The sequence below is a fragment of the Pelophylax lessonae genome (assembly GCF_965119305.1).
Source record: "Pelophylax lessonae genome assembly, chromosome: 2".
Lineage (NCBI taxonomy): Eukaryota > Metazoa > Chordata > Amphibia > Anura > Ranidae > Pelophylax > Pelophylax lessonae.
The window spans coordinates 713,858,922-713,873,331 of NC_138769.1; the positions used below are offsets into that span (position 1 = coordinate 713,858,922).

Consider the following 14,410-nt stretch of genomic DNA (forward strand, 5'->3'; position numbering starts at 1 on the left):
CCTTTTGACCCCCATTGCAATCTGAAGCCCTGCTCCAGATACTCTCTACTTACCGGCTGAATCCGGGTTCCCAACCTGGCCAGCAGGGGAAGGTTGGGGGGAGCTGGGACAGCTCAGTTGGGGCTGACTGGGGCAGAAGAGTCTCTAGTGGGGCATGGAACTGGCCTCAGACACAGTTTACACCATCCATGCTGGGGGGGAACGCCTGCGCTTTATCTTTGTCTTCAACCCGCACTCAGTAGGTCAGCGGTGGAGACTTTTTACTTTTCTTCACCAGGAATCCTTTAGGCTTGTCTGTGACAGAAGTGGTGCAGCCTTTTTACGGGGCATCAGAGCGACCCAGGGGGCCGTTGCCCCCCTGCCCCCTGATCCAGTCCTCCCCTGATCACTACTTTGGTCCAACTTTCATGTGACTTGAGTGCCATAAACTGCAATATTAACCCTCAAAAGTCGCACCTGAATGTTCGTCATGTGACAGTTGAGCAACAGTTGTCCATTATCACTGATCAACGCCAAAGTCCACCAAAGTTGGACTCCATAATCACACGACTTTGGAGTCGTACAAATGTGAATGGAGCCTGGTACTGGTAGTGGGAATGTGCTTAATGTGAACCCAGCCGAATGCCTGGTACACACAATGAGATTATCGAACGAATAATCATCCATTATTTCTTTTTTATGCATGCTAATCTCGAATTGAAAAATAAGTTGCTAAAGTTATGAAAATTCTTGTATGACAGAATACAAATTCGGAAGTGATGTAATGTAGTGTATTTGTATTGCATTTTCGAACAACAACTTCACTGATTAAACAAAAATCTTACGGTCTGGTATCATCATACGAGAAACATTTTTGTGCTCGTCCCATCGGATAATTTTGCATTAATTGCAGTGATCAGCTCTTGAAAGCTATGTACTAACGATCCGATTATCGCAAAATTGCTTCAAAAGCATTATTTTTCATCTGATTTTTTGATCGTGTGTATGGGCCATAAGGTCCCATTCGCACTAGCAGATGCATGTCAGGGTGCGCCTAATGTGCACCTGTAGGTGTGTGTTGTGCATACATGCTGCAGTGTGTTGTACAGCACCCGCACACCAGAACAAATTCAAAGCTTTATTCAGAGATAGCCATGTTTCGTTCCCTCGCACGACCCCTTCATCAGGCATGTGATCTCAATGCTTTTTTTTTTATTTATTTTTTTATAATTTTTTTATTTCAGTTGACGGTTAAAAAAAATATTATAGGACCAAAAAAGGTATCCCCCTTGGATACGGTTGAGGGCATATGGCCTGCGAGCGACCAGGCCATATGCCCTCAACATGCAGGGGAGGGGTTGCCCCAACCCCAAAGCACCTTGTCCCTATGTTAATGGAATGGGGCAAGGGCCCCTTCCCCACAGCCCTTGCTGGTAGTTGAGGTTGTCTGCGGGCGAGGAGCTTATCAGAATCTAGTAACCCCTCTTTAACAAGATCCCACGCCCCCATCCCCCCTATGTGAAGGAGTATGGGGTACCTATCCATTCACCAAAAAAGCCTAAAAAGTGAGTAAAGACACTGCACGAGTTTTTCCTCAGCGTAAAACTATAATTTTAAAAGGATCTGGCAATGCTGGATATATTTTATATTTTTAAGGTACCAGGAACAGTTTGGAACCAGTACCAGTTCATTGAATGATGTTGCAAATGAAAGATCACCTGACCAGACATCGGTAGTCAAGTTTGGCACCCTTATGTCTAGAGTAACATTAAAAATTAGTTGGTGGTGTTGGGCTTTGAGGTTCCTACTGCCGGATACAGATGGTGGCCCTTTTTTCTAGAACAGTGACGCTGGCTGCACTGTTAGGTCAGGGACTCTGCCGAGCAAGAAGTGGATCCGATTCCTATGGAAATCTGTGTATTGTGAAGGTCCTATCTCCGAAGGGATTGAGTTTCTCAATCTGGTCAGTGACAGCAGCTCTGCTCTGTTTACTGACACTTAATCCTCTGAGAGCTGGAGGGGCTGGGGCCTTATTAATTAAAACGGAGGAGAATTCTGCATATTTACAGCAAACAAAGGGGACAAAGGTGAGCGGAGCACAGGAGCGTTCCCCTACTTGTGTGCATGGCGAGTCCTGACATTCCATCCTTATCATTATCCTCAATGCTGACAATTCATCTGCAGCACCCTCATAATGAAGTCCTGCTACTGACATTTTTAGATAAAGTAGCCGGCCTGTCAAAGAGGAAATGGTTTTAAATGGGATTTAAGTTTTAAGACGTCTAAACCTTGAGTGGACCACATTTAGTTTTAGCACGGTATACCATAAACGGTTGCCTTTTTTTAAAATGAAATCCGGTTTTCAGACTTATTTAATTCTTTTTGCTTTTCTAAACTGCTGATCTCCACTAGTCACTTTTTTTTTTTTTTTTTTTTTTCCACTAGTCACTTTTAGCTTTAGGTTACATGCACCTAGTATGATCTTCATTAAGGATGAGCTCAGGTTTGGTCCAAACGTATGGCTGTATTGGGTCAATGGTGTCACCGGCATCCTTTCCCATTTGTGTACATGAAGCTATTGGGCAAGAAATGTGCCAACCACAGTTGATTAAGCAGCAGTGAGTGGGAGTGACAGCTTCCTTCCCAGTTTGATCCGAACTTGGGATCGGCCCTCTACCGCCCAATTAATGCCGCCCCACCAAACCCAAGCTCATCCTTGGTCTTCACCAGAATCATATTTGACTATGATAAGAAGATGAGACAAAGGGATCCATTTTGGACCACAGTCCATGGACTTTATGGGCATACAACAATCTCTTAGTAAAAATACATCTTTTATTAATGCACATTGAAATAAGTTAAAACACAAATACAATAGCATATGGCACCTATATGTTGATGAGGATGGTAGCCCCTATCAGAATTCACTTTAATGTTTGCAAAGGCAACAATCAAAAGTACTGTAAAATGTTGCCAATTGGGAGTGCCATCAACCATTTACTTGGCACTACTTTTTACGGAACCCTATGTAAATGGCTGGTGGCATTCCCAATTATCAAAGGGCGTGCTATGTGTGCAGAGCTGTGTAAACCTCTGGGCTGGATGAAAAAAAATTCCCTAGGCAGGTAAACCACTTCTATACATGTGCCTTTTTATAATCCTATTTGAGGTTTTAGTGATTTGGATTTTGGTCAGTGCTTTGCAATACCAAGTTTTCTGCACGTGCCAGGTAGCATGTTGTCTCCACATAGAGATGTACTAGATATGAACTAGTACTCCAAACAGCCTCATAGTTGAAATATACAAGCTAATCTGTGACTGAAGGACTGGTGACATTACCCCCACTATCAAGTGACCGTGCTTGGGACTATTAATTGTACACTAGGCCTGAATACAACATTCTAGAAGGGGGTTATCTGTCCCCTAAGGAATAGTGACATTACCCCCTCTATCACGTGACCATGCTTAGGACTAAGAATTGTCCGCTAGGCCTTCATACCACATCATGGAAGGAGGTTATCTGTGGCGGAAGGACTGTTGACATTACCCCCTCTATCACGTGACCATGCTTAGGACTAAGAATTGTACACTAGACCTGAATACCACATTATGGAAGGACGTTATCTGTGGCTGAAGGACTGGTTATGTTACCCCCTCTCTTACGTGGATGTGCTTGGGACTAGTGATTGACCACTAGGCCTTAGTACCACATGCTAGAAGGGGGATATCTGTGGCTGAAGGACTGGTGACGTTACCCCCTCTCTTACGTGGCCGTGCTTGGGACTAGTGATTGACCACTAGGCCTGAGTACCACATGCTAGGAGGTTATGTGTCTATAGGACTGGTGACGTTACCCCCTCTCTTACGTGACTGTGCTTGGGACTAGTGATTGACCACTAGGCCTGAGTACCACATGCTAGGAGGTTATGTGTCTATAGGACTGGTGACGTTACCCCCTCTCTTACGTGGCTGTGCTTGGGACTAGTGATTGACCACTAGGCCTGAGTACCACATGCTAGGAGGTTATAGGTGTCTATAGGACTGGTGACGTTACCCCCTCTCTTACGTGGCTGTGCTTGGGACTAGTGATTGACCACTAGGCCTGAGTACCACATGCTAGAAAGAGGTTATCTGTGGCTTAAGGACTGGTGACGTTACCCCCTCTGTTACTTGGCCGTGCTTGGGACTAGTGATTGACCACTAGGCCTGAGTACCGCATGCTAGAAGGTTATCTGTGGCTGAAGGACTGGTGACGTTACCCCCTCTCTTACGTGGCTGGCCAGAGTACCACATGCTAGAAGGAGGCTATCTGTGGCTATAGGACTGGTGACGTTACCCCCTCTCTTACGTGGCTGTGCTTGGGACTAGTGATTGTCCACTAGGCCTGAGTACCACATGCTAGAAGGAGGTTATCTGTGGCTGAACAACTGGTAATATTATTTCCTGTAACACCTGACTGTGCCTGGGACTAGTGATTGTCTGCTAGGTCTGGTTATCACGTCCTAGAATGAGGTTATGGAAGGGTATTTTGTAGGAAGATGAGTGCTGTCAAGGTGAGTGCTCGCTTATTGGAGATGGGGGTTGATCATCATTTAGACAGACCCTGTCACTCTAGCCTTGCATAAGCAAGGCAACAGCGTTTCTTTAATTCCTTGCAATAGATGAGGTTAAATTGTAAAATAGGCAATCAGACAGATCATAAAATTTCCAATTGCTTTCAGCTGGGGTTTGAAAGTGCTTTGAGTATCGAGCAATTTTTGTTTTAATTTCTTTCCATTCCTTAGTCATATTTAATTGAAACCCGTCGGCCATATAGTAATTGAATAGCATTTCAAGACTACCAATTGATTCTTTTTTTTTTTTTTTTTTCAAAGAAATTTCAAAAACACCCAAACACTTGACAATCAAAAAAGCAGGAATCCCAGATCCGATTGACAAAGTAGAAAACGTTTGGATCAGTGCATGGGTGGCTAGCGTAAATGAACGGAAGGATGATTCCATGGCTCTTGATGGAATACGTAAGTGAACCAAAGGGTGTCTTTATAGATTTCCAGCAGTTCTTCCATTAATGCCATTTCTGTGAGTGATTTGTAAGGGGGATGTCAGGATGGAATGGGGCTTTGATATTCCTTTTTTATTTTATTTTATTTTTTTATTTTTTCCTTCCTCCCACAAGTAGATTTTCTAAGAACTGCGGTTGGTGTTTCTGCTTCATGTAATTCTGGTTTTCTCCTTGATGTAACATCAGCTGCTCGTGTTCATCAATAATACATAGCAGTATTCAGTGTTGTCTGCAAATCACCAGCGTTACTCTTTCAACATCGCTCTTCAGCGGAGCTGATAAATATGTAGTGTATAAATTCTCCCCTCTACACTGCATGCCTGTCATTTATTAAGAAGACATCAAGAGGTTTACGTCAACCTACGTTAAGAAATATGGCTGAAAGGCCCAATTATGGGTGGGACTTGATGGATCAAATCATGTGCCGGTTGCTTATTGCTTTGGATGCTTCAAGTGTTGGGCTCCTTCCCCTCTAGCGTTCTCAGATCTTGCATCACAACTACCACCGCTATGGCATGTCTTGTTCTTCCTGCTGTTGCCATAGAAAAAAATAAAGAGTGGGGCCACCTAATTGTAAGAGGTGTAGCTAGGTGGATGATCTTGGAACTCTTCAATAATCTCCTCATTAAATTTAGAAAGCTAATGGGGTATTTTAGAGCAGTGGTTCCCAAACTGCAGCCTGTGGCCAGATGCGGCCCTTTGCTTGCCTTTATCCAACCCTTGAGACACTATTCTTCCCACTGACACAAGGCACCATTCCTCTCTCTGACCAACAATGGGATATTATTCCTAACAATGACGGCGCATAAATTCTTACACTGACACCAACGATGGGGCACTATTCCTCCCACTGACACCAACGGGGCCACTATTTCCTCCCACTGACACCAACGATGGGGCACTATTCCTCCCACTGACACCAACGATGGGGGCACCATTCCTCCCACTGACACCAATGATGGGGCACCATTCCTCCCACTGACACCAACGATGGGGCACTATTCCTCCCACTGACACCAATGATGGGGCACCGTTCCTCCCACTGACACCAATGATGGGGCACCATTCCTCCCACTGACACCAATGATGGGGCACCGTTCCTCCCACTGACACCAATGATGGGGCACCGTTCCTCCCACTGACACCAATGATGGGGCACCGTTCCTCCCACTGACACCAATGATGGGGCACCGTTCCTCCCACTGACACCAATGATGGGGCACCGTTCCTCCCACTGACACCAATGATGGGGCACCGTTCCTCCCACTGACACCAATGATGGGGCACCGTTCCTCCCACTGACACCAATGATGGGGCACCGTTCCTCCCACTGACACCAATGATGGGGCACCGTTCCTCCCACTGACACCAATGATGGGGCACCGTTCCTCCCACTGACACCAATGATGGGGCACCGTTCCTCCCACTGACACCAATGATGGGGCACCGTTCCTCCCACTGACACCAATGATGGGGCACCGTTCCTCCCACTGACACCAATGATGGGGCACCGTTCCTCCCACTGACACCAATGATGGGGCACCGTTCCTCCCACTGACACCAATGATGGGGCACCGTTCCTCCCACTGACACCAATGATGGGGCACCGTTCCTCCCACTGACACCAATGATGGGGCACCGTTCCTCCCACTGACACCAATGATGGGGCACCGTTCCTCCCACTGACACCAATGATGGGGCACTGTTCCTCCCACTGACACCAATGATGGGGCACTGTTCCTCCCACTGACACCAATGATGGGGCACCGTTCCTCCCACTGACACCAATGATGGGGCACCGTTCCTCCCACTGACACCAATGATGGGGCACCGTTCCTCCCACTGACACCAATGATGGGGCACCGTTCCTCCCACTGACACCAATGATGGGGCACCGTTCCTCCCACTGACACCAATGATGGGGCACCGTTCCTCCCACTGACACCAATGATGGGGCACCGTTCCTCCCACTGACACCAATGATGGGGCACCGTTCCTCCCACTGACACCAATGATGGGGCACCGTTCCTCCCACTGACACCAATGATGGGGCACCGTTCCTCCCACTGACACCAATGATGGGGCACTATTCCTCCCACTGACACCAATGATGGGGCACTGTTCCTCCCACTGACACCAATGATGGGGCACTGTTCCTCCCTCTGACCCCAGTGATAGGACACTATTCCTCCCACTGACACCAACGATGGGACACTATTCCTTCCCCCACTGGCACCAACAGTGGGGCACTACTGTCCCCACTAACACAAACAATGGGGCACTATCCCTCACACTAGCACCAATGATAGGACACCATTCCTCTCACAGACGCCAACACTGGGGCACTGTTTCTCCCACTGACACCACCAATGGGACATCATTCTCCCAACTGACACCAACAATGGGGCACTATTCAATTCCACAGATGGGGCATAATTCCTTTACCTCCTAGCCACAGGGGCGCTGCGTAATTTCTTTTTTTTACTACCACTGACCACCAAGCCTGAGGCATTATCCTACTCCCATTAGCCGCAGTCCGACACTGCTTAAGTCTGGAGCTGGAACTAGCCACTTGTAGTCTGGGGACTCCTGGTTAAGGGTATCATTAATAGCCTAAAACCAAATCATAGTTAAATTGACTGGTTGTAATTGAAATGAACCTATCTTGATATCATAACAGACAAACTAATATTTTTGGATAACCAGAAGCCCATACAGTGGTTTTTATCTAACCCCCCTCCCCCCAAAAAAGTAATACATTTCAGCTTACCAGTCTTTAGATATGGTGGCTGCATTTAGTTTCTTCCTGCCAGTGATACTGCCAGTAAAACTTGGTCATACATGGCTCAGTTTTTTTTCCTTCAGCCAGTAGTCTGAAGGAAAAAAACTGAACTGATTCCCCCATCTATACATTAAAGTGTAAGAGGGAATCCTCCCCGTTGTGTCATTGTATTCTGACAGCAGGACACCCCAGCTGTCAGAATACACTGATCAGCAAAATTTTCCAACAAGCCGGTTCATGAGAAGTTGATCGATTGACTTCTTAAGACTGGGAATGGCCATAGATGGATCACAATTCTGCTTTTTCTTGCTGAACCTATTTAACTTCCGGTCCTAGGGTGACAGTGGACATCCACCCTACTGTGTCTACGAAGGAACTATGTTCTTACCCAAGGCTGCTTTCCTGATTTGACCTACAAACCCTTCCCTCTCCCGTCCACTCCATTATAGAGGGAGAAAGGGACTGTGTAGTTCCGGGATCGGAACTTCTGCAGATTTTTCCTTTTTCTAAGTAAGAATTTTAATAAGAAATCCTATCTAAAGGGAATTCACCCCTGCCTACACTCCCCCCGCTATTTTCAATGGCACGGCCTCATGCCATGACAGATAAAATACCAACTTACCATTTGTTAAACCTTAGGCATAAACACACTGTAACTATACATAATCATAGCAAAATAACATTCGTTCCCTTATTAATCTTGACTTTATAGCAGCAATATCTCCAATCGGAATGGTATACATCATGACCTTACATCATACAGCGCAACATCAATACGTATAGCAGCAATAGGCCACAAAAGAGAAACAAAAGGGGCAAACGCATGGAAAACCTATTAAAGCATGTTTGTCAGTGTACAACAGGAAGATAGAAAAAGTGATCAAAATCTGTCCAACAGGGCACACAATCTGTCCAACAGGGCACACATTTTTTGGCGAGAGTCTGTTATGTAGGGCAACAGGATCACTTTAATTCTCCCCTTCATTCTTGCCTTTTCTTCATTCCCACCACTTTCCTGCTGGAAGTAGGAGAGACCCCTCTATAATTTATGAGTTAGGCTGACCATACATGTGTCAAATTTCTAAAGAACATTCTTTTGCAAATCAGAAATGTTGTGCGATTTGTGATTCGATGGTGCCACCATTGATTTCAAAATTCGACCGACCAAGCCTTCAATTTCGCCTTGTATTGCTACAGAAAATAATTTTCGTGGCCTTGGAATCTTCTTTTCTTTCCAGGAATTTTCTTTTCTTGCAATCATGCATATTTCTTTTTTTGATTATATTTCTCACATGATTCTCCCATCATTGATTAGAAAATCGTTCGTTTTTCAAAAAATTTCCAACATGCTCGATCACTTAAGTTTGATGACCGCACGAAAATAGGCCGTTGCTGCGGCCCACTAATGGTGCGAAATTCGGACTAAAATTCTTAGATAAGATTTTCGAAAGAAAATTCTTTCAAAATTCGACCCATGTATGGCCAGCCTTAGTCAAGTCTCAAGACTCCCGCCCCCGCTCGGTCCCTAAGCAGTCCGCGCGAGTGACCGGCCATTGATTGATTTCAAAATTTCAAAATTCGACTGACCAAGCCTTCAATTTCGCCTTGTATTGCTACAGAAAATACATTTCGTGGCCTTGGAATCTTCTTTTCTTTCCGGGAATTTTCTATTCTTACAATCATGCACATTTCTTTTTTCCAACAAGCCCGATCACTCAAGTTTGATGACCGCACGAAAATAGGCCGTTGCTGCGGCCCACTAATGGTACGAACTTCAAACTAAAATTCTTAGATAAGATTTTTGAAAGAAGAAAATTCTTTCAAAATTCGACCCATGTATGGCCAGCCTTAGTCAAGTCATAGAAGAGAGAAGAGAAATCCGAGCGCCAATCTAAGTGTAGCAATACAAGTTCTTTAATAGCAATTAAAAGAGTGTTACTCACAAAGGTACGGTATAAACAGGCATCACAAAGTAATGGAGAATCTGGGCAATGTTCATCCAGGGGGTCCTTCCAAATTCCTAGCGGAGCTGGCGCTGTGGAGGATGAGCTGCGATCTCCTGTGGAATGGCAGGGGACGTGCTGATCACTCGGCGGTGGTTGGGTAGCTTGGGTCCGAAGGTAGAAGGGCAATGACGTCACTTCCTGGAGACACAGTGTTTATCAAATGGCGACACGTTACGTAGCATGCGCTCCTTCTTCAGGCTGTCCTGAAGTCAAGTCATAGCTTACACAGGTCTCAAGACTCTCCATATGTGACAATGCTGGTGCTTTGTAATTGGCTCATTGCTGTCACATGGAGTGAGTCACATGCTGCTCTATACTCAGAGGCACCAAGTATTTTCTTGGCTGTACCAAGCAGCGAGGAAGTGCAGGTAAATGGAGTGAGCTGAGGGGAGATTACAGAAATATGGTTGCTTTGCCTTGCAAGGGTTGGCTTGAACGGCCATTAATTAGTAATATGCTGAAAAGTTTACATTTCTAATATGCAAAATAGTTGCTAATAGCATTAACGACCATGTAAACATCAGACAAACTGCAAATATCCCAATATTTGAACATGCCCATTCACACAGATCTTGAGATTTCAGACTTCTATGTGAATTCTGTTGAGTGTCCCCATTTGTTAGTTGCCATCAAAATTGGCTTTTTTTGTTTTGTGCGGATTTGAAATAGGCAGTCAGTTGTGTGTTTCAAAATCTCACACCCCCACTATGCCACTTTCAATTAAAATTCCTTCTCCTCTGATGGCCTCCTGACACTTTTATAAATTCACCCATCAATTATAATGAAACCTCTTTTTTCATCAATAATTTATGAAATGTTGTATCATTGATGTTAAGTGGCCTTCAAGGCCCAGATGTCATCCACCTTCCTGCTGACCAGCTCGCTGACACTGAATGAGCAGTGACGGGTCTGTCCAACTCCGGGGGTCCAGCTTTCTTCTTTAAGAAGTGTCACGGTATGAAGCAGGGGCTCATTGTACATGTGCTGCCCTTATAGGATCTGCCATTATTAGTAATACATCTTCCAAGTAGTCCAGTGATTAGAGGTTGTTGCCAGTGGAGGAGAAGAATACATACTGTGTTCCTCTGACCTGGAACAAAAGCTCGATGACCTGTACTCTGAAGCCCTTATAGATGTTCTTTTAATGATTAGCAATGGACCAGCAGTCACAGCTTGTGTCTTTTCAGCCTGGACTCCTGTTGACTTGTGCTGTGTGGAAGGGACCTTCATTAGCACCAATATAAACAGTCCATTTTCTTTGGGTATTTCAGGTGACCATTGATGGCCTTCATGCTGGCGGTAAAAACAATAAATAAATGGGATAAGTACAGATGCTAGAAAGATGCTAGTACAGTAAAACCTTGGATTGTGAGTAACTTGGTCTGTGAGTGTTTTTCAAGATGAGCAACATTTTTTAACCGCTTGCCCGACCGCCGCACGACTATTTACTGCGGCGGTCAGCCCCTCACAGGCAAAGTGATGTAGATCTACGTCGCTCGCCTGTGAGGCTCTAGGGGGCGAGCGACGGTCCCGAAGCAGTCCGCGCGAGTAACCGGCGGACCTGATGTCCGCCGGTCACTCGCGATCTCCCCGTGGAGAGGGAGAAAGGCAGGCGGGTAATGTAAACAAAGCCACCTGTCATTCTCCCCTGTGTAATAACAGAGATCATACGGTCCTTCTATGTAGGATCATATGTCTCTGTTGTTACACCACTAGCCACACCCCTTTACAGTTAGAAGCACGCCCCTAGGGACACACTTCACCCCTTCCCTGCCAGTGTCATTTTTACAGTAACAGTGCATATGTATAGCACTGATTACTGTAGTAATGTCACTGGTAACCCCAAAAGTGTCAAAAATGTCAGTCAAGGGTCCGATCTGTCCGCCGCAATGTTGCAGTCCCGCAAAAAAAAATCGCAGATCGCCGTCATTACTCGTTAAAAAAAAAAAAACACCAAAAATGACAGAAATCTTTCCCTTAGTTAGTAAATGCAATAACTTTTGCGCAAACCAATCAAAATACGCTTATTGCAATTTTTTTTTTTACCAAACATATGTAGCAGAAAATAAATTGGCCAAAAATGTTAAAAAAATTCGATTTTTACATTTTTTTGGGGGAATTTTATATAAAAAAAATGTGAAAAATATTGTTATTTTTTCAAAATTTACACTCTTTTTGTGTTTATAGCGCAAAAAGTAAAAATCGCACAGGTGATCAAATACCACCAAAAGAAAGCTCTGTTTGTGGGAAAAAAAGGACGTAAATTTCGTTTGGGTACGACGTTGCACGACCGCGCAATTGTCAGTTGAAGTCGCACAGTGCCGAATCGCAAAAAGTGGCCCAGACGTAAGACAGCAAAATCCTCTGGTGGTTAATGATAGGCCATAGCTCTTCTGTTAGGGTTTGTATAAGGCCTCATTCATGCAGGCATACTTTCCCATATACCCATGCAAAAGGCCAACCTTTACCCGTACAGGGGGGTGGGGGGTACAGGTGTTCTGTACAGGCAGCCCGTTCAGATCAATAACAGACAGACCCATGCATCTGATCCATGCATCAGTCCTACAAGGATGTATAGTCATGGATGCTCTGAGATTCGTGAGGCTGTCAGCCCACCATTGATTTGAACAGGCTGGCTACACCTGTGCCTACCTTTGCACGGGTGTACGGTACAGTAGGCCTACGTGAATGAGGTGTAAAGATTTTCACACAGGATTCCCCACTGCTTTCTCCTATTCTTCTAATTGGATTTAATTAAAAAAAATGAAAGTCTTTAGAGAAATTTGTGTGAAAACAAACCTCTAAGCCTCTTTTCACACATTTGCATCTTATGGAAGCGCATCTACAGGCTTTTTTTTTTTTATTTACACGCATTTAAAAGTGTTTAGCAAGTGTATGTGCACATGTATGCACAGGTGCGGGATGAGATGAAGGAGAGCAGAGGAGAATGTTTGTTTAGATGCAAAATTACGTAAAGATAATGGTGTCACGTGTTTATATTAAAACCAATGGGGCCAAAAACACAGGACACAGCTTTAAAAAAAAATGTTTTTTTGGAACATTGAGCGCAGAGATCTGAACAGCCGGTTTGAGAACTATGAAATTTCTATCTTGAAGCATTGTACGTATGCTTAGGCACAAAAGCTTGTGCAAAAACGCTTAGGTGTGCAAGGGAAGTATTGTAGCTTACCAAATAGTTTCATCCTAGTGGCAAGCTGCCATGATTGCCTATATTGTTGGGGGTCCAGGTCGTTAGATGGGTCGGAGCAATGACCTCTGTTGCTCATGGAGTAAAATCTTGGGCCTCCTCCTCGTATTGTTGTTCTTGTATTTGTCTGTTTTGGTTCACCTCCATTTTTTTTTTTTCACACCTGAATCTTTTTCATGCAAGGTGAAAACCTTTGGTACACTGTGATTGGTCTGAGCAATGACCTCTGTTGCTTATGGAGTACAATTTTGGGCCTCTTCCTTGTATTGTATTGTATTTATGGAGGATTTGGGTCACCACCACTTTGGATTCACCCAAATTTTTTCCACACAAGGTGAAACCCTTGATACACAGTGATGGGTCTGAGCAATGACCCCTGTTCCTCATGGAATATAATATTTGGCCGCCTCATCATATTGTTGTATTGATGGAATATTTGGGTCACCTCCACTTTTGATTCACCCAAATATTTTCCACACAAGGTGAAACCCTTGGTACACTGGGGGAGAATTTACTAAAACTGGTGTACTCCTAATCTGGTGCAGTTGTACATGGTAGCCAATCAGCTACTAACTTCAGCTTGTTCAATTAACCTTTGGCAATAAAACCTGGAAGCTGATTGGTTTCTATGCAGAGTTGCACTAGATTTTGCATCCTCCAGTTTTAGTAAATAACCCCCCACTGTGATTGGTCTGAGCAATGACCTCTAATGGAGTAAAACTATGGGCATCCTGCTCGTATTGTTTTATTTATGGTGGATTTTTGTCACCTCCACTTTTGATTCGCTTGAACCTTTTCCCCACAACGTAAAACCCTTGGTACACTGTGGTTGGTCTGAGCAATGACCTCTGTTGCTCATGGAGTAAAATTTTTGACCTCCTCCTTGTATTGTTGTTATAATGGAAAATTTCGGTCACCTCCCACTTTTGATTTACCTGAATCTTTTCCACACAAGGTGAAACCCTTGGTACACTGGGGGGAGATTTACTAAAACTGGGGTTCAGAACCTGGGGCAGCTGAACATGGTAGCCAATCATCTTCTAGGTTGAGCTTGTTCAAATAACCTTTGGCAATAAAACCTGTTAGCTGATTGGTTTCTATGAAGAGTTGCACTACATTTTGCACTCTCCAGTTTTATTAAATAACCTTCACTGTGATAGGTCTGAGCAATGACCTCTGTTGCTCATGGAGTAAAATTATGGGCATCCTGCTCATATTGTCTTATTTATGGTGGATTTTCGTCACCTCCACTATTGAATGACTTGAACCTTTTCCCCACCTTTTCCCCACATCGTGAAACCCTTGGTACACTGATTAGTCTGAGCAATGACCTCTGTTGCTCATGGAGTAACATTTTTGACCACCTCCTTGTA

General features: G+C 44.6%; 1 protein-coding gene across 6 annotated transcripts in view; it reads left to right on the forward strand.

The window, feature by feature from the left end:
• TENM4 (teneurin transmembrane protein 4) overlaps positions 1-14,410 on the forward strand; it is a 1,723,986-nt gene that overhangs the window by 1,334,444 nt on the left and 375,132 nt on the right. For 2 of the 6 annotated variants that reach the window (XM_082246029.1, XM_082246030.1), the window contains one exon: positions 4,854-4,997. The exons of the other annotated variants lie outside the window; for them this stretch is intronic. In XM_082246029.1, coding sequence (XP_082102155.1) covers positions 4,854-4,997 — 144 coding nt within the window. The remainder of the gene's footprint in view (positions 1-4,853; positions 4,998-14,410) is intronic. 6 annotated transcript variants of the gene reach the window in all.